General features: G+C 41.8%; 1 protein-coding gene across 4 annotated transcripts in view; it reads left to right on the top strand.

The window, feature by feature from the left end:
* The first annotated feature begins 4,602 nt into the window (after positions 1–4,602).
* POU2F1 (POU class 2 homeobox 1) overlaps positions 4,603–19,909 on the top strand; it is a 208,570-nt gene continuing 193,263 nt past the window's right edge. For 2 of the 4 annotated variants that reach the window (XR_004032613.1, XM_030824030.1), the window contains exon 1: positions 4,603–4,726. Coding sequence is in view for 2 of the 4 variants with exons in the window: in XM_030824030.1 (XP_030679890.1) it covers positions 4,666–4,726 (61 nt within the window). In the remaining 2 variants the exon portion in view is untranslated. The remainder of the gene's footprint in view (positions 4,727–19,909) is intronic. The other 2 variants (XM_030824032.1, XM_030824031.1) reach the window with 2 other exon arrangements.

The following is a 19,909-nucleotide window of genomic DNA, read 5'->3' as shown; positions in this document are numbered from 1 at the left end:
CCAGTACAAGGAAGGCTGTGCCAGTCCCAGTCCTGTGCTTCCCTCTGCCTGTGGAGAAGGTCTGATCTGCTAATTGCTCCTAACAGGGTGTGGTCTTTTGAGAAAAATGGCACTTCAAGGCCCAAGAACACTGCAGGTATTTCAGTCTTCACATCTGCATTCTGGGCAGCAGTAAGAGAAAAAAAAGGAGGAAGAACAAACTTGCTTTTTTTTTTTTTTTTTGAGACAGTCTTGCTCTGTCACCCAGGTTGGACTGCAGTGGTGAGATTAAGGTTCACTGCAGTTTTAACTTTCCAGGCTCAAGTGATCCTCCCACCTAAGCCTCCCAAGTAGCTAGGACTACAGGCATGTGCCACCACACCCAGCTAATTTTTATATTTTCTGTAGAGACACGGTCTCATATGTTGCCAGGGCTGGCCCTGAACTCCTGGCCTCAAGAAATTCTCCTGCCTCAGCCTCCCAAAACTTGCTTCTTGAAAAAGCGTTCCCAGAAATCCCACCAAATTAACTCTTTATAATTCAATAGTCAAAATTTTGTCATACATGGCCACACCTAGCTGCAAGGGAGCCTGTGTGTTGCACTTTAGCAAGACAGATGGAACACATTCCTGTTGACACTTTAGGGCTGTTACTAAGGAACATCCATCCAGTAATGGTAACAGCTAGGCAAAAGTAACCACCACTCCCCTGCACTACTGTGCCATGTGTGTATTTTACTATATGTACAGATTTGTGTTACCACTATCACACTCAGGATACAGAACAACTCCATTAACCGGCTCCCTCCTCCAAACTTCCCTTGTGCCTATCCCTTATAATTACATCTTCCCCTGTAACTATCTCCTGGCAACCACCGATCTGTTTTCTATCACTATAGTTTTGTTATCTCATTAATGTCATACAGATGGAACCATATAGTACATGGTATATAACCTTCTGAGACTGGCTTCTTTCAGTCAGCATAATGCCTTTGAGATTTATTGAAGTTGTTGTATATGATAGTAGTTCATTCTTTTCAATTGCTGAGTAGTATTCCATGGTATGAATGTTTTATTCATTCATATGAAAAACATTTGAATTGTTTCTACTTTTTGGCAATTATAATAGAGCTGCTATTTGTTTCTATGTGAAGTTCTCATCCACATATACCGTTTCATTTGTATTTATTGATTAAAATCATTGTTTTGAGACACAGTCTCACTCTGTCACCCAGGCAGGAGTGCAGTGGCACCACCATAGCTCACTGCAACCTTGAACTCTTGCCCTCAAGCAGTCCTCATTCCCTCACCTCAGCCTCCCAAGGAGCTAAGAAGCTGGGACTATAGGTGTGTGCTACCACACCCACCTTAACTTTTTGCTTTTTGTAGAGACAGGGACTGTGTTGCCTAGGCTGGTCTTGAACTCCTGGTGTCAAGCAATCCTCCTGCCTCAGTCTTCCCAAGTGGTAGGATTTTAGACGCGACTACTGCACCTGGCCTACATTTTTATTATGACATTATATACAAGGACATTGTTTGTTAATGTGTTCCCTTCCTATACTGAACTATATGTACTGACATGGTTTAATCTGTGTCCCCACCAAATCTCATGTCAAATTGTAATCCCCAGTTTTGGTGGTGGGGCCTGGAGGGAGGTGATTGGATCGTGGGGGTGGATTTCCCCCTTGCTGTTCTGGTGACAGTCAGTTCTCATGAGATCTGGTTGTTTAAGTGTGTATCTCACAGCCTGTGGAGCTGTGAGCTAATTACACCTCTTTGTAAATTACCCCATCTCAGGTATTTCTTTATAGCAGTGCAAGAACAGACTAATACAGAGGTTATTGGATCATTGGGGTAGATTTCTCATGAATGGTTTAGCACCATCCCCTTGGTGCTGTCCTCATGACAGGGTGTTCTTGTAAGACATGGTCCTTTAAAAGTGTGTGGCACCTGTCCCCCTACTCTTTCTCTTGCTCCTGTGATGTACAAGCTCCTGCTTGGCCTTCACTATGACTGTGAGTTTCCAGAGTCTTCCCCAGAAACATAGTCCTTCCCAGTGCTATGCTTCCTGTACAGCCTACAGACCCATGAGTCAATTAAACCTCTTTCTTGGAAGTTACCAAGTGTCAGGTATTTCTTTATAGCAATGCACAAACAGTCTAATACATGTACCTCCAAGATTTTGCCTGATCCAAAGCAAATAACTTACTGTAGTGGTTAAGAGGACGGTCCCTTGCCTGTGTTTGAATTTTAGCTCTAACACTTAATAGTGGTGTGACACTGGGCAAGTTACTTGACATCTCTATGCCTCAATCTTCCCATCCTAGATAACTGGGATAAAGAGTTTCTACCTCCCAGGGTATTGTAAGGTTTTTTGTTTTTTTTTTTTGCTGAGGCTAAAGTAGTGTCTTACACATTTTCCTATCTTTAGCACCTAGTAAGTTCATGGCAGAATGCAGATGTTTACAATTTTTTATTGAATAAATGACTAATTTTACAAATAATCCTAACATACATAACTGTATATTCACTATTTTTCTTCAACAAATATGAACACCTACTATGCCCAGGCATTGTGCTAGGCACTGGGGACAGCTGGAAACATAAATATCTCATTAGGAGGAAAATGAAACTTTGATACAGTCTATTTTAAGTTATTTTTGTTCTCAGAGAACTATCCTTCCTTAAATAAAAATCCTTTCCATGAAAATTTCCTTTTATAGAAGTGAAACAGTAAAGAATGCATAACACATACACTAGCTTCAATGACTTTCCGAAGGTCCTATTAATTTACTTTTTGAACCAAAGAGCAAAACTAGGATTAAATAGAAGATAGGAAATTAAATAAGGGTATTTGAGCTCTTTTTCTTAGTGGAGATGATTTCAAATTTGTGGTCCCCAGAGCAGGGGCATGTACTTAACTATTTCCAATAAGGTTGACAATTCTGAGACTTCCCTTACAGTAATGCTGGTGAAAATAACTTAGGCCAAATTTCCAGATTAACTAGTTAAATATTTCATTTCCTTAAGTGTGCCGGTTGGCGTGGCTCTAAATAATTAGATTACAGGGCGGTCTAATTATTTGGTTCAAACAGTCATGCACACACCCTAAGGCTTAATTACCACGAAGAAATCAATCCCACCCCCAAATCGTTGCCTGTCACTGACAATAGCTTTAACTGTACTTGCACAGTTAAAGGAGTTCAACGACCATGCTAGGACTGATGATTAAAACTTTAGCCATTAAAATAATTGCTCTCACTTGGAAATCAGTTTTGTTTTTAAGTGTAGAACCAGCAGTTCTACCCAATTTAAACTTCAGTCATATCTTTCAAGACAGATTAACTAGAGCTGATTTTTTTTTAAACTTTGCTTACCATGAAATACACCTTTCTGTTCTTAAAAAACAAACAAACAAGCCTAGAAAAACCTTAGGGCTTTAAAAATTCGTTAAAATAATTAGACCTGGGACTTTGTCCAGGGAATTTCGCCATTTAAGATAAAGAAAACTCAGCAACATTATGCCTAGTTACCAAGAAAGATATGTGCAACGCGAAACCTTTCCCCAATACCATATTTACTCTGAGAAACACAGCAAAATAAAATTCACAATGAAGTTACGGTCGATTTCGACATTTTTATTAGTCATCAGCTTACTGCTAGGTTTTAAAAGGTGTTCCAAGGCGGGAAGAAGTGGGGGGAAGCCTCAGAAGATGGGGTCTGTTTCGATCGGGGGGAGCGGCGTTAGAGAGGCGTGAAGGCAGAAAGGAAGGGTAGGGCGGAAATTAGCGACTTAATAAGACGCCTAGCTCCCGAGGAAGCCAGCCTGGCGTTAGAAGCAAGTAGAGCAGAAGAGATTTAGGGCTAATTAAAACAATCACACGACACTCCCCCTCGCGTTTGCCGGGGCCGGGTCTCCCGCATTGCCAGAGCCGGGGGCGGGGATTAGCTCGGATTCAAATTTAAAGCGGGAGGCCCGCGTGTGGCTCAGCAGGTGCCTCATGCCCGGCACCCCGCGGCGGTCGCTTCCGCCCCCTACCTGCCCAGAGGGCCGGAAATTACCTAGCGAGGAGCGGTTTCTTCATTGTTGCCAATGTTTCAACTGCGCGGAAAGCCTGAAGAAAGTGCGGAGCACAGGGCACGCGGACCGCTCACTGCCCTTCCACGCGCCCCCACGTTTCTGGCCGCTGTGCTCCTTGCCCTGCTTTTACAATGCCACAGGCCACTGGGGGAGACCGAAGCGAAGCCAGGAGGGAAGCAAGGCGGGAGGAAAAGGGAGAAGTGTAAGAAGACACAAGCGCCCAAGGCACTATATAATCTGGTTCTGAGCTAGAGGGAGCGCATGCGCCGGCCACACTTCTGGCGGCAGGAGAAAGGCGCGCATGCGCAGAGCCGAGACGAAAAATGAAGCGACAGGGTGCCTGGCAGATTGAGGGCGCTGCTTTAGCTACCGAAGGGCCACAGCGGCCCTAAGGCGCGTGCGCAGAGCGCGGGAGGGGGGTGGAGCTCTTCTGAAGGGGCCGGGGCGAACAGAGCCGGCCTCGCGCGCCCCCTGGCGCGCGCCCGGGGAGAGGAAGGAGCGGGAGGGGGCGGAGAGGAGGGAGGAGGCAGGCAGGGCGGGAGGGGGGAGGGGAGCCAGAGCGAGGGAGGGTTTATCGACCGGGCGATTTTGGTTAAAATATTCAAAATGGCGGACGGAGGAGCAGCGAGTCAAGATGAGAGTTCAGCCGCGGCGGCAGCAGCAGCAGGTAATCATTACAGCATTTTACATATTCATATTCATACTCAACCCCGGCTCCTGCTGCCCCCCCCGCGACTTAGCATAATTTATTAGTACTCAGGATTATTATAATTAACGGCGGGGAGATGGGGGTTCGGGGAGCACGGAGCCCCCGCCGGGCGCCGAGCGGAGGGGGATAGAGGCTCGGAGCGGCCGGGCGGAGGGGGGAAGACAAGGGGCAAAGGGGGCTGCGATCCACTGCCCTCCTCCTGCCCCCGGCCCACCCCGCCGCCGCTCGCCGCCCGCCCGTCGGCACCGGCCCTCCTCCTCCTCCGCCGGCCGCCGCCGCTGCCGCCTCCTAGCCGCGGTGCCCGAACCCAAGCGGGTCCGCGGCGGGGCCGGGGCAGAGAGAGAGGACAATAAAGACATTTTACATATTCATAGCTGCTGGGCCGGCGGGGCGCAGTAGGGCGCGGGCGGGCGGGCGGGCGCCCGGGGCCGGGCGGGAGCGGGGTGGGGGGCGTGGAGGGGGATGGAGGCGGCGGCGAGCACAATGCCGGGGAGGTGGCGGGGCCGGAGCGGACCCCGGCGGCCGGACACCCGCACGCGTCTTCCCCCGGGAGCGGTCCCGGGCGGGGGGGCGCTGCTCGCCTTGCGGGGCGGCCCTCAGGGCAACCGGGGGTGCGCGCGGGGAGAGCTCCCTGTCCGCGCCCCGCCACCGCACGGGGGTTCAAGCGGGGCTGAGCCCGGGGGTCACGGCCCCGGGCACCTCGGCCGCGCCCCACTGGTCCCCGGCGTGGTGGCCTGACCCAAGCCAGGCCTGCTCTCTAGGTGGGTTGGGGTGAGCGGTCGTGGGCGCTGCGAGGTGGCCAGGGGCGGCGGGGGTGGAGAACCCGCGCAGGGGTCTGCGTCGCCCCCCTGGAGGGTGGACTGGATTGGAAGGAGTCCTTGGGGCAAGTTCCTTCCGAGGGGATGTCCTCTGGGGCGGCCCGCGCGCCCCAGGCCGGCGGTCGGCAGCCCCTTTGCGTTGTCGGCCGGGGCTTCGCGGGCGAGTTAGGCTGGAGGTGCCTGGCGTGGTCGGACCTCCGTCTCCCTTTGCCCCTCCCCGCTGCCCCCCCCCCGTTCCCCCCACCCCCTGCGCCTGACCGGGACGCACGGGGCGGGTGGCCCTCCGGGGCCTTTAGCTCCGAGGCCCCAGAAGCACCCAGAGGCCTCCCGAGAACTTGGATGTAAAGGGCTGCCCTCCTGCCCCAGAATGGGCTGGCCTGACAAGTTGATCGTATTCTCAATTTCCTCTCTCCTGTTGGGAGTCGGTGGGGAGGGACGGGGATCCCCCTCCCTTCTTCTGTGGCGGTGTTTTCTCGCTGGGTACTGGGTCGTCTTTACTCTCTGCTTAGCCGAACCTCTTCTCATTTGAATAATGTCTAATTCGGGGAGGTTTATATTATTGAAATGGCCGCCCGGCTTTCCCCGCCTCTCATGTTTAGTAATTCAGACCTTTAATAACAGCCACTCACAGCCCAACGCCGTGTTTATATTTTACATTCGCCCCATGTGCTTTTGTGGTTCGATATGATTCTTTTTTTTTTCCTTGGCAATCCACAGGGCTCTGAGATCAAACCCAGGCCGTGCTGGGAAGAGACGGGGGAAGCTAGGCCTTGGCTTCTCTAGCAGTTGCCTAGGCCTCATGTTCTCTGCTGCTTGATTTATTTACTAATAACCAAAATGACTACCTCCACCAACATCCACACACTTTCCCCTCCTCCGCGGGCAAAACAAACTCTCTTGGGGCTTTACTAGCATTAAAACAGCTCCTTAGCTAAGTATCAACTCTGTAATGGTTTGTTTTCTCTTAAAAAGACTTTCTTATAGTTTGCAGTAGTATTGGGCCTAGAGGGAAAAATCTGTCGTGTATTTCATTTTCAGAGCCTATGAAATCTATTTTGGTTTAATCCAAATCACTTTGTTTTGGGGATAGGTACCCCGGTTGCTCCCCACCCCCATGTTAAATACTTTAAGGCTTTGTAAAGATCTGCAGTATTTTTAAAACTGACTTTTTTTTTTTCCTCTAGGAGTTGTGGAGTAGCTAAATATTAGAAATTACAATTAACAACACTTTCATAATTTCTTGGTGTGGTGCTCCCTTTCTAACATCTTCATTCTAATTTAAAATGGAGCTGACGTTAATTTTGTGCTATCATTGTCATAGACTTGTTTATTTTAATTGTAGCACTACTGAAAACAAAAAATGGGGTTATGTTTTCTTTGAGTATTTGTGTCATGGTTAAATGAGTGAAAAGAGAAGAATAAACATAGGCATTGCGTTTACCCTGATCTTGGAACTTATTCTCCTCCCAGCACACCCGCCCCTCCTGTTTAAGTTGTCAGAATTGATTTTGTGTTTTATCTAGACTTAGGACAGTTGGCTTGTGAGAGGCAGATTAACTTTTACTGTTTAGAGGAAACAGTAATTTTGATTTTTGGTCTCTCTTGTGGTAAAATTTTCTTTAACATTTTTATTTTGTGTAGGAGTGTATGTGAGTGTGAGTGCGACTGGTGTTGCCTCTCATTGGTGGATGTTTACCACTGCGTAGTTGAGCGAAGTATTAGAGGAGTGGGGTTTAACACTAATGTGTTAAACCTTTCAAATTATGTTAAGATATTTTGGTGAGTGGCTAGCTATGTATTTTGTGGGACACTGGTCTTCAGTTTAATTTGTAACAAAATTCTAGGTTTGATGGACTAAACGCAAGCTAATTTCAAATAACCAGTTCTCACCATTTTTCTTCTTTCACTCACGGTAGGCAGGCCCTGAATGCAGCAGGAAAAAAAAAATCTGTAGGTTTTAAGAGAACCTTCAGGTGAATGACTGCTTCAGAGACCTGAAGTATGAGGTCAGATGGACAAAAAGCAGCAATATAATTTCATGCCTTAAATAGCATATGTTTTTGCACCCGATTCCCAAGATGTGGTCAAACTGATGATGTCATTGGACAGAGGACAAGGTGCAGTTAATTTGATTTATTGTCCTGAGGTGAAGTGTAGCAGTGAAGCCTTCTCATAGGGAAACCATTTATCTCAGGACAATTTCCTTTATAGCTGCAATTTAACCACTACTGAGGCCGTAGGTATTTTATACAAAATGATAAAATGTACATTGAATTTTACAAGCAAAATTTCACTGTTGCAGTTTTTGTAATACAGAAAAGGATGGATGTTGTTAACTGGCCTTATATTTTGGTTCACTTTTAATGCTATTGTAAAAATTCATTTCCTCAAAATTCTCAAATGGAGTATTTGGGTTTTAGATAGATACAATCATAGGAGTGACCCATATAAATGCTTATTTTAGATATGTTTGTTGTGATGCCCCAAACTTTTATAAGAAACTGTGTTTCTTAATCAGAGCATGGCTTAGGCTAATGGAGAGACTATTTGCCTTAGAATCCATTTCAGTGAATAAAGCAGAGTTGAGAATGAGGGCTGTGTATTCTTTTAGGTGGAAATGATAATGTTGAAAATAAGGTAGAATACTTACAGGAAAGCATGTGCTTTTAAAACAGATTTTTTTAAAAAAATTGAGAATTCCTTTTGGATTTATCTTAGTCTGGACAAGTTTGTTCATCTTGTTTTGATTGATTAGTGATTTTTAAAATTGTTCTATTGCAACATAGTGATTGCACTTAGAATTTTTGACAATAGATTTTCTTGTATTTCTCATATTTTTCATTCTCATATTTTTATGAGAAATTTTCCATTTCTCATATTTTTAATTATTAGTTTATTTTAAGGTGATGATTAAAATTCCCTGAGAATGTGATAAAATTGCTTTATTTCTAACCTGAATTTGTGATCCAATTTTGTTAGAGTATTTTAGGTTACTTTTGAACCCACATGAGTTTATAACCTGCCTGTCTCCTTTTGCATCTGTCAAGTAGTTTCCCGCGTATTTCTAGGAAATCCATTGTCACTGTCTTCTTTTTTTTTTTTTTTTTTTTTTTCCCAGACAGAGTCTTGCTCTGTCTCCCAGGCTGGAGTGCAGTGGTGCGATCTCGGCTCACTGCAACCTCTGCCTCCTGGGTTCCAGCGATTCTCCTGCCTCAGCCTCCTGAGTAGCTGGGACTACAGGCACGCGCCATGACACCCGGCTAACTTTTGTATTTTTTGTAGAGGCAGGGTTTCACCATGTTGGCCAGGCTGGTCTTGAACTCCTGACCTCAAGTGATCAAAGTGCTGGATTACAGGCGTGAGCCACCATGCCCAGCCCATTGTCACTTTCTTAACTCTCCCACCTATTAATTACAATGATACTTTTGAATCAAGGTCTTGAAAATTCATGTGACAGTTTACCAACTGTTTTTGATTTCTAAAGGACTGTTCTGCTTCCAAACCATTACTGTAAAAGCAGTTTTTAACCTCTTCCCTCAAATTAGTTTGTAATTCCTTTCATTTTGTCATTGTCAAAAATCCCAGTAGACAAGGAAAAAACAAACTGTGGCTATTATTCAGGTTCAAATGAATTCAGGTGTGTAGTGTTCTGCCCTATTTTAAATTTACTATTCTCTACATCAATAGGTAGTATAAAGCAGTGTAAATGTGTTTCATTGCTGCCTAGTTTGAAGTAATTGTCAATCTGCCATTCATCTGGTTAGTGGATTTTGGAATAAGTTCAGGGCTCAAAATATTACATTGCTCTTCTCGAGCCACCAAAGATGTTTAATAGAGCCTCGAATATCTTAGGCAGGTGGTTCTAAAATAACAGAAGTGGAAATTTGTATGTTATCTTTAAGTATTTTCTATTAAAAATTGAAATATTTGACCTGTTTCTTGAATCTGTATTGCTTCATCTTGAATTTATTTGTGTTTTTTAAGTTGGTCACTCATTTTCTTTTTTTTTTTTTTTTTTTTGAGATGGAGTTCACTCTTATTGCCCAGGCTGGAGTGCAATGGCACGATCTCGGCTCACCGCAACATCTGCCTCCCAGGTTCAAGCGCTTCTCCTGCCTCAGCCTCCCGAGTAGCTGGGATTACAGGCATGTGCCACCATGCCCAGCTGATTTTGTATTTTTAGTAGAGACAGGGTTTCTCCATATTGGTCAGGCTGGTCTCGAACTCCCGACCTCAGGTGATCCACCCACCTCGGCCTCCCAAAGTGCTGGGATTACAGGCGTGAGCCACCGCGCCCAGCTGGTCACTCATTTTCATGAATGTTTCCTTTGTACTTGGAAGACTGTAATATTATGTAGTAGTGATTGTCTTGTTGTTATTTTTGTTTTGTTTTTTAATGTTGAAACCCCATAGTTGTAATCTTTGCATATTAGTCTTTCAAGCACCATTAAAAATAATGTTGTGGCTGGGCGCGGTGGCCCACGCTTGTAATCCCAGCACTTTGGGAGGCCGAGGCGGGCGGATCACAAGGTCAGGAGATCGAGACCACGGTGAAACCCCCTCTCTACTAAAAATACAAAAAATTAGCTGGGCGTGGTGGCGGGCTGAGGCAGGAGAATGGCGTGAACCCGGGAGGCGGAGCTTGCAGTGAGCCGAGATTGCGCCACTGCACTCCAGCCTGGGCGACAGAGCGAGACTCCGTCCCAAAAAAAAAAAATAATAATAATGTTGTGTGACTCATTAATTTGCCTTTATATAATTGTGTTAATTACACAGTTTTTGTGATTAGTAAAGACTTGCTATGAAGCCTGATTTTAAGCAGGAATGTGTTTTTCCTAATGAAAGTGATTGCATTTGAATTTAGAACTATTCAGATAATTTGTGTTTAGGGAACAGACCAAGTCACAAACAAAACATGCCCCTTTTTGGTCATCCATGTTCTTGTTTCTGATCCCTCCTTAAATGCTAAATGCCTGAGCAAATGTACTATTTCCTGGGCGTTAGAGTTGAAAGCTGTTGATTTGATTCAGTGACGTATCTGCTTTGAATTTCTATACCCTTTCTGCATGAATTTTTTCCTTTTCCTTTTTTTGGGGTAACTTTGGTTCACCATTTTGCTTAATTCTTAACTGTGTTGCTTAAAGGATGTAAATATCCTTTCGAGTGGTTGAAAGGGATAATAAGGTTCACAGAGAATAGCAGTTTCCTTATGCATCTTTTGCTGGACATTTTTGTGCATTATTGACATTTCATAAGTAAAGATAATTGAATAACTGTAGATTTTAATTCTTCTTAGGAATAAATTGGTTTGTTTTGTACCGAAATATTTCTGTGTTATAAACAGGTGATGAGCTCTTATAAACTGTTTAAGCAGTAATAACAGTGGAAACAAAAATAGCGTGAGTAGAGCTATTGCCTGACTTACTTGATCCATTTACAGTATGTTTAGAATTTGGAATGTGAGAATTGTCTTGAGTTTCAGAACTTCTGATTTGAAGATGCTCCTTGCATACAGTGCATGTGGTTATGGGGTTCTGTGTGTTTTTACTATGGGGTGTGAATTTTTTGAGCATTGATATCTTTGTATACTCAGTGACTAATAGAGCTCTTTTGTTTTTGGGTTTTATTTATTTATTTATTTCCAGTTAAGCAAGCACTCAAGATTTCAGTGTTGCCTACATTTGCTGACAGGACTAGTAATTGAGCAAAAGAAGAATCAGCAAACCTCTAGATTTATCAGATTATCTTTTATTATTTTCTCTTATTTTTAATTTTTTTTAAGAGATGGGGTCTTGCTATGTTGCCTAGGCTAGTCTCAAACTCCTGGGCTTAAGCAGTCCTACTGTGGCCTCCCCAAGTGCTGCGACTACAGGAATGAGCTACCACATCTGGCCCAGATTTCTTTTAAAGTACTGGAACTCCTGGACATTTATCCGGAGAGGATACATTATACTAACTTTTTTTTTAACAGCCAGTGTTCACATTGCACAAAGCTAAGTGTTTGTAGTAGCTTTACTAAGTCTTCAATATTGAAAATCATAGCAAGTGCAATTTATCACATTATTTATTTCATAATTCTTTGTAACTTTATGCTTTTTATGTTGGAATATAGAAATGGTATATGAAATTAAATCAATAATAATAATTATTATGGCAGGTTTTCCCCCCCGGTTGAACTTTCTCTTTGCAATAGAAGATACAAGCAGGAATGGCTGGAAAATGAACAATATGCTGTGTGTTAAAAGACTCATTTGTACCTAAACATATGATTACCTTAATGGAGTTGCACTCATGCCTTAAAGGGAATGTATTTTTATATGGAAAAGTGACTTAGGTGTTTTCTTGTTCTAGTACACTTATTTTAGTGGTCTGCTTAATGAAAAATACAGCCTTTTTTGGCTGATTCATACTGCAGCAAGCAATATTATAATTAATGTTTTAAAATAGTTACCATCCTAGTTTATAAAAGGTATCTGCTATGTACCCGGTCCTATGCCTATAGTCTTTGGGGATAACAAGGAAATATGACTGCTGTGGAGGAGTTTGTATGTTTACTTAAGCAGGAAAAATTGAAAAACAATGTATATAATTACATATTAAAATATGTAACAGATAATGAAGATCGGAGAATAGATCAGAGTGTGTCCAAGTTTGAAAGAGCCAGAGCATCCTAGAATATATTATAGCTGGAAGGTAATTTAGATATAATCTTTCCTAAAGCTTTTGCTTCACAGATGAGGAAATATTCTCACAATGGTTTAGTAACTTGCCCACGGTCACTTAACTGTTCAGTAACAGATAAGAACACAAGACTTATAACTTTCTGCCACCTCCCAGTCTCTCCTCCTGCCCCATTGCTGTCAGTCAGAGAAGGCTTTATGTAGAAGGTGAGACTTTTAAACCGAGCTTTAAAGGGCCAAAAGAATTGAGAGGAATGGGAATACAGAGAAGGCCATTGAAGGGGAGGTTGTGTTCAACATTGTGATGTATAGGTAAAGAATGAGGAAGCATTTGTTCTATGTGCAGGAAAGCTGTTGGAGGATTTTGAAATAGGGACTGATGTGATAAAAATGGTATGTTAGGAGTAATGTGGTGTGCAGGATGGTTTGAAATAGGAAGGGAGAGATTAGATCCATAGAAACCAGTGTATAGAGGTATTTGGTTTATTAACTAATTACTGTAGGTGCTACTAGAGATACAAACATAATTTAAAAACTACTTGACCTCAGGAGACTTTCAGTCTAATGATTTATGAAATAGATAAGCCGTGATAAAGGTGTTGAGGATATTGTCCAATTACATTACATGGAATAAGGACCTTTGGGAGAAATTCTTGCCTGGCCTTTACAGTAGAAACTATTTGTTTTTAGTCTTATGGACACTGAATTGTCTAATTGACTTAGTTTCCTTTTCAAATCAAACTACAGTGTTTAGGTCAAATTATTAACCTGAGAAGCACATGCATAGGCAATTAGGTTTACATTTCTTTTAGCCTGATTAGTAGATCAATTTTTTGTCCATACATTTGTTTTGTATTTCTTTTATTGATTCCATCTTTAAACTCTTTTTATCTTGTTTTATGTGGGCCACCTTACATCCTTTCTGGAGCAAGGCAGGTATAAATAATATTACCATAACCATGACATAATGATAATGTCTGTATTTTTATAGTACTTTAAAATTTATAGCCACATTCTCATTTTCATAACCTCAGTCCTTTCAGGCAAGTGTTACTATACCCATTTTATAGTTGAGTAAAATAAAACTCAGATTAAGTGACTTTCTCCAGGTCATGTGTTTTTATAAGCATTAAGTGTGAGTAATAACAAGACTTCCAGGTTAGCTATTATTTAGGCTGTGTATTAAGGCACTTTGGGGCTCTATTGTGGAGAGCTCTGAATCCTTTGTGTTGGTGTAAGAGTTTGGATTTTATTTGCTAGGTAGTAGGAAGTCACTGAATTTTTTTTATTTTATTTTATTTTTGTTGTGGACAGTGCCATGATCAGAGCCCTTAAAGTGTTTAGCAGCTAATTAGATGCAAAGAGATTATCAAGGTTTTGAGTTTAGGTTATCCAGAAAAGAGCATTACCATAAGCAGATGTAGGGATGTTGGGAGAAGGAGCCATTTGGGGAGTAAGTCAGTGAATTCACTTTGACATGTCATTTGAGACATGTTTGGGTGGGTCTTATTAGGTTGTAGATTCCTTGTGAAAATTGAAAATTTTTTAGTGAATTAAATGGTTGATAAACATTAATACTAGGGTTGAGATTTATGCTCATGCCACTGTGCTTGTGGACTGAGTACTGAATCTGAACATTGTAAATCCTAGATATCTCATTTTGGCTTTGGGCACTGTCTTCTAAGGTTATTTCCTTCAACAATACGATGGTGATAATACCAGTGTTAGAGGGATGCTGTGGGGAGTATCAAATTGATAGCAGAAGCATTTTTAAAGTAACTCTGTAATAGTTTTTCTTACATGAGCACAGGAGTAAAATCAGGAATTTTATTACTTATGCTGCTGTAGAGAAGCAGAAGCTTTAGCAGCTGATGGATTCTGTGGGGCACCTGACTGTAGGTTGTTCATTTTTTGGTGCAGCCAGCATCTTAGGAGGAATGGACACTCCTAGTACTCTTCTGAAAACTTTATACAATGGAGGTGTTGCATTGAAGCAAATACAACTTACCTTGATTTCAGGGCATTCTGTTATCTAGCCCCTACCCTTGCCTATGCATTCTTATCTTTACTACTTCCTTAAATAGCATGACTCAACAATTCCATCAAGGAAGTTCCCTTATTGTCCATTTCTACCACAAATACAGCATATTATCAGATTTTAATTTTTAATGAAATGTCCCTAAAATTTGAAGATCTATCTTGGGAGGATGGCTATAATTTATCCTGAGACTTGCCTGAGCCTTTCTCCCATTACCATCCTTGCAACCCCAATCCCAATTTGAGACACATGACCTGAAAGTGCACCCAGTGTTTTGGTCAGGCCAGTGTGTTTGGGACATTGTGTGAGAACCTTTACTCACACTTTTTCCTCCATTGGAAGGCCATGGTGTATGGTATGGTAGAGTGAAAAAAGGTACCCGGGGGTTCAGAGACCTGGCTTCTCTGTCACTAATTAGCTTTGTAACTTTAGGACAAGTTACTTCACCATGGATTTTTTTTTTTAATTACACTTGTAAAATAAGGGATCTCAAACTTTTAAAAGCCTTTGGTGTTCTTTTTTAAAGGCAAAAGTGGAGCTGTTCTGATTAAAATTGGATATTGGAGCAAGAAAAGCATTTTCCTCCTCCTTTCCACAGTAGCTTTTGAGGCACTTTCACAGGATCCTTAGGACTTCTGCTGGTCATGACTTGAAAACTTTTGTTCTTATTTATCTTAAGGGACCTGTCTGTCCATTTCTTTGTCTCCACAAATAGCCATCTGTTAAATCTGAGCTCCTGTCGTACTTTCTCTGAGGTTAGCACTTAATTTGTGTTCAGTTACCCAATTCAGCACTTCATTATAGACAGTCCTATTTTCTTCTCTAATTGATTATGTAAGTAAATCTTGTCTAAGAGCCTTGAGTGCAGAAACATATTGGTAGGGGCAGAGTAGGCCTAGACATTTAACAAATAATGAATGCTTGGTTGATGGAATTAGTGGTTCTCAATCTTTGTCACCATGGGTGACAAGAATCACCCATGGAACTTTTTCAACATAAGAAGGCCCAACTTCTAATACAGTAAAGATCTGAAAATCCATACTTTAAAAAAGCTCTACAGGTGATTTGATAACATTAAATGATTACTTGTTGCACTTCAAGATTATTTATTGCTTAACATACCTTGAATAATGGTTTTCAGTTCATGCACCAGAAAGGCCCTATACTGGAAAGACAGACTGAGAATTAGGAGACTTGGATCCTTATTCTGCTTTTAGCATTAACTATAATAGCTTTCTGATCCTGAATAAATCACTAAACTTTTCCAACCCATAGGATTCTTATTGATAAAATTATGGGCTGGGCTAGATAAATAGTTTTCATACTTTTTTTTTTCCTTTTTAAACTGGAATTATTCAGAAACATCTTTTGGGTGAAGACCAGTAAATATAACGTATATTTTTATCAGTTCGGCTTTCATCTGAGTACCTGAAGATTTATTAAAAATACAGAACATGATAAGCTTGGTCCTGTCCTAGTAGGAGAGCTAAATTTTATGCAGTAGGTAGTACTGAAGATGGGATTTACACTTTAAACTTGAAACATCCTATAAGAATTCGAATGAACAAAGGTAGTAAGCTTATCAATAATTGTGGTACTCAGTGTGAATAAAAACTAGATTATGATGAACCAATATGGCCAGTCTTTCTGCATTCATTTAATTCAACAAATATTTATAGAGCTTCTGCTCCTTGTAATGTACTGAGCACTGGTGGTAGAGTAATGAATAAGATGCCATTTCTGCCTTCTCAAAGTGTATATTGGTCTGTTGGGGAAATCATATATTAAGTAACACTGGTTGTAGTTTAATGAGTAGAATATGGGAGGTTTGAAGTACCCCAGGAGGATAAGGTGGGGACTGTTAATCTGGACAAGAGGATTTGGGAAGGGGCGCTCTGAGGATATCATGTTTACAATGAGATGTGAAAGATGAATAGGAATTAATCAGTTCAAGGCCTGGGAGTGAGAAGTGGGATTGAAAATGTTCTGAGCAAAGGGAACACTATGCAGACATCTCAGACATCCCTCATTATACATAGGGGCATACCACAAGGGGATTGGTTCCAGGATTCCCCACCCGTGCCTCCTCCTCCGCCAACACACACACACCAATATCAAAATCTGCACATGCCTAACTCCTGCAGCAGGCCCTGTGGAACCCGAGTATGTGAAAAGTGTGCCTGGCCCCTGGGCCTCAGAGCCCCTGTGAATATGAGCTGTTTGCATCCCGTGAATTCTGTATTTTTAATTTGTGTGTGATTGAAAAAACCTGATTTAAGTGGACCCACACAGTTCATACCCATTTTGTTCGAGGGTCAGCTGTACAATCATCTACCGCATACTGACTTCTCAGTCTATGGACCAGTATACAATGGCAGTCCCATAAGATTATAACAGAACTGAAACATTCATATCTCCTAGTGACATTGTAATGATCCTGACCCTGTGTGAGCCTAGGCTGATGTCTGTGTTTGTGTCTTAGTTGTTAACAAAAACATTTAAAAGGTAAAAATTTTAAAAATTTAAATAGATTAAAGCTTATAGAATAAGGATATAAAGAAAAATTTTTTGTACAGCTGTACAATGTTTGAAACTGTTATTACAAGAGTCAAAAAGTTTTTAACATTTTAAAGCTTATAAAGTAAAGTTACAGTAGGCCGAGCGCGGTGGCTCACGCCTGTAATCCCAGCGCTTTGGGAGGCCGAGATGGGCGGATCACCTGAGGTCAGGAGTTCGAGACCAGCCTGGCCAACATGGTGAAACCCCATCTCTACTAAAGATACAAAAATTAGCTGGGTGTGGTGGCACACACCCATAATCCCAGCTACTCAGGAGAGGCAGGAGAATCGCTTGAACCCGTGAAGTGGAGGTTGCAGTGAGCTGAGATCGCGCCACTGCACTCCAGCCTGGGCGACAGAGTGTGAGACTCCATCTCAAAAAAAAAAAAAAGTTACAGTAAGCTAGTTAATTTATTATTGAACACAGACTTTTTTTCTTATAAATTTAGTGTAGCCTAAGTATATGGTGTTTTTAAAGTGTATAGTAGTGTACAGTAATGCTGTAGGCCGTCACATTCGCTCGCTCGTCATTCACTGACTCACCCAAAGCAACTTCCAGTCTTGCAAGCCCATTCAGGTAAGTGCCCTCTACAGGTATACCATTTTTAAATCTTTTATACCATGTTTTTAACTGTACTTTTTCTATGTTTAAATATTTTTATTTTTTAATTAATTTTTTTTTTTTAAATAGGGTCTAGCCCTGTCACCCAGGCTGGAGTGCAGTGGTGCAGTCACAGCTGACTGCAGCTTCTACTTTCCAGGGCTCAGATGATCCTCTTACCTTAGCCTCCTGAAGAGCTGGTACCACAGGCGCATGCACCCATACCCAGCTGATTTTTTTTTTTTTTTTTTTTTTTGTAGAGACGGGGTTTCGCCTTGTTGCCCAGGCTGGTCTTCAACTCCTGGACTCAAGCAGTCCTCTTGGCTTGGCCTCCCAAAGTGCTGGGATTACAGATATGAGCCCCTGTGCCTGGCCTAGAGATTTTTAAATACACAAATACTTAACATTGTGTTAGGATGCCTGCAGTACAACAGTAGAGTAACATGCTGTACAGGTGTGTAGTCTAGGAGCAACAGGCTATACCATACAGCTTAGGTATATAGTAGGCTATACCATTTGGGTTTGTGTAAATATGCTCTGTGATCACACAATGACAAAATCGTCTAATGACATAGCATCGTTAAGTGATGCATGACTACACATACAATTCTTGAAACTAATGAAAACACAGCACTTTCAAGGAACCAAAGTTCAGCATAGCTGGTTCAGGAAGAATGAGATTTAGCTGAAGAGCCAAAGATGATTTTCATATTATGAGGCTATTTGCATGATCTTTGTACTTTTTAGTGACAAGTCCACAGTTGGAAATTGTGGACAAGGTTCCATACTTTTCAATAAATATATTGATTCCTAGTAACAACAGCAATAACATTTATCAAGTCTTTGTGCCAGTTATTGTACTAAATGCTTTACATGCATTTATGTTAATTACAGTGACTCCCATGTGGTGTGTATTGTTATCCTATCTTTCAGGTTAGGAAACCGAGGCTTAAAGAGGCTAAGTGGCACACCTAGGTCTCTGTTTTGATTATGGCAGTAGGCAGTTAAGATCATTATCAGGCTCTTACCCATTAATTTCTGCTTCAAGCCAGTGGAATGATGAAGAATATATCAAGTGGAATTGGGGGATTGCAGAATTTCCACTGTTGGGATCTATAGATTTAACATCTGTTATTCTGAGTTTAACCTCAGTGTTTTGTAAAGTTCCCAGGTCCAGATTGTGTGCTGTAGAATCAATTGTGCATTCTTATCTCTGTATTGCATTTTGGAGACACGGACAATTGATTATCAGATCTAATGTTAGCTTAGCTTTCAGGATTTCTAGATGCTGACTGTAAATGTTTTTGAAGTTGGTTGTATGCGAACTGCTGATCCTAGTAACCCATAAATTCTGAACATTTTGGGTTTTTGTTAAGAATTGTATTTTAGGGTAGGCTTGGTGGCTCATGCCTGTAATCCCAGCACTTTGGGAGGCTGAGGTGGGAGGATTGCCTGAGACCATGAGTTTGAGACTGGCCTGGGCAACATAGCGAGACCCTCTCTCTGTAAAAAAATTTAAAATACTAGCCAAGCATGGTGGTACTTGCCTATAGTCCTAACTACTCTGAATGCTGAAGCAGGAGGACCTCTTGAGCCCAGCAGTTCCAGGCTGTGATGAACTGTGATTGTGCCACTGTACTCCAGCCAGGATGACAGAGCAATACCCTGTCTGTTAAAACAAATATATATGAAACTGAAGCTAATTGCACATGTTAACCTTGGGATAATTTTCATCTGGAGCAGCATTTATATTTTTTTTGTGACCCAGTTGGTGAAATAGAAAATTAGGATTTACTCTGTTTACATGTTATTTTGATAAAAACATAGTTTAAACTATTTCAATGTTCTCAGATGAGTTGTGACTTAAAATTAATATGCAAGCAAATTATGCAAAAAGGTGGATTTGTTTACCACTTTTTACCAACCACTTCCTTTCCCCCCTACCAAGCTGTTACTAAACTAGGGCTGTAGCTTTCAGTTGAGGAAACATGACGGTTGATTATTGTTTCTAATGAGAAGAATGCTATTTCATGGCATTGGTTTCCAGTCATTCACACCTCATTTAATCATGCCCTGCATCACCTTGTTGAGTTGTTAATGCTGTTTGTTTCTGAATTTTTCTTTTACACTACATTGCTAAGTCCCCCCACCTTCCTCTTCATAGTGCTTTCCCTCCCCTCTGAGTACTTGCTTCTTCATGCTCTGGCCAAGGAGAATGCTGTTTTGGCAGACTGTTTTATACATATACACTTATATGCCAATCATCATTAGTTAGAAAGGAATTGGTGAAAATGCTCTTATGTTATGAGAGACATCTTCAACATCACTATAGTCTGAGAAAGAATTAACAATTTATGAGTGTTGCTGGAAAGTATGATTTCAGGAGATTAGACTATAGTGGCAAAGCCATTGCCAGCTTATGCTGTTAGAATCACATCTTAGTAGT

The sequence above is a fragment of the Nomascus leucogenys genome, chromosome 12, assembly GCF_006542625.1.
Source record: "Nomascus leucogenys isolate Asia chromosome 12, Asia_NLE_v1, whole genome shotgun sequence".
NCBI lineage: Eukaryota > Metazoa > Chordata > Mammalia > Primates > Hylobatidae > Nomascus > Nomascus leucogenys.
The sequence above is the reverse complement of the archived record's forward strand: the minus strand, read 5'-3'. Positions and strand labels throughout refer to the sequence as shown.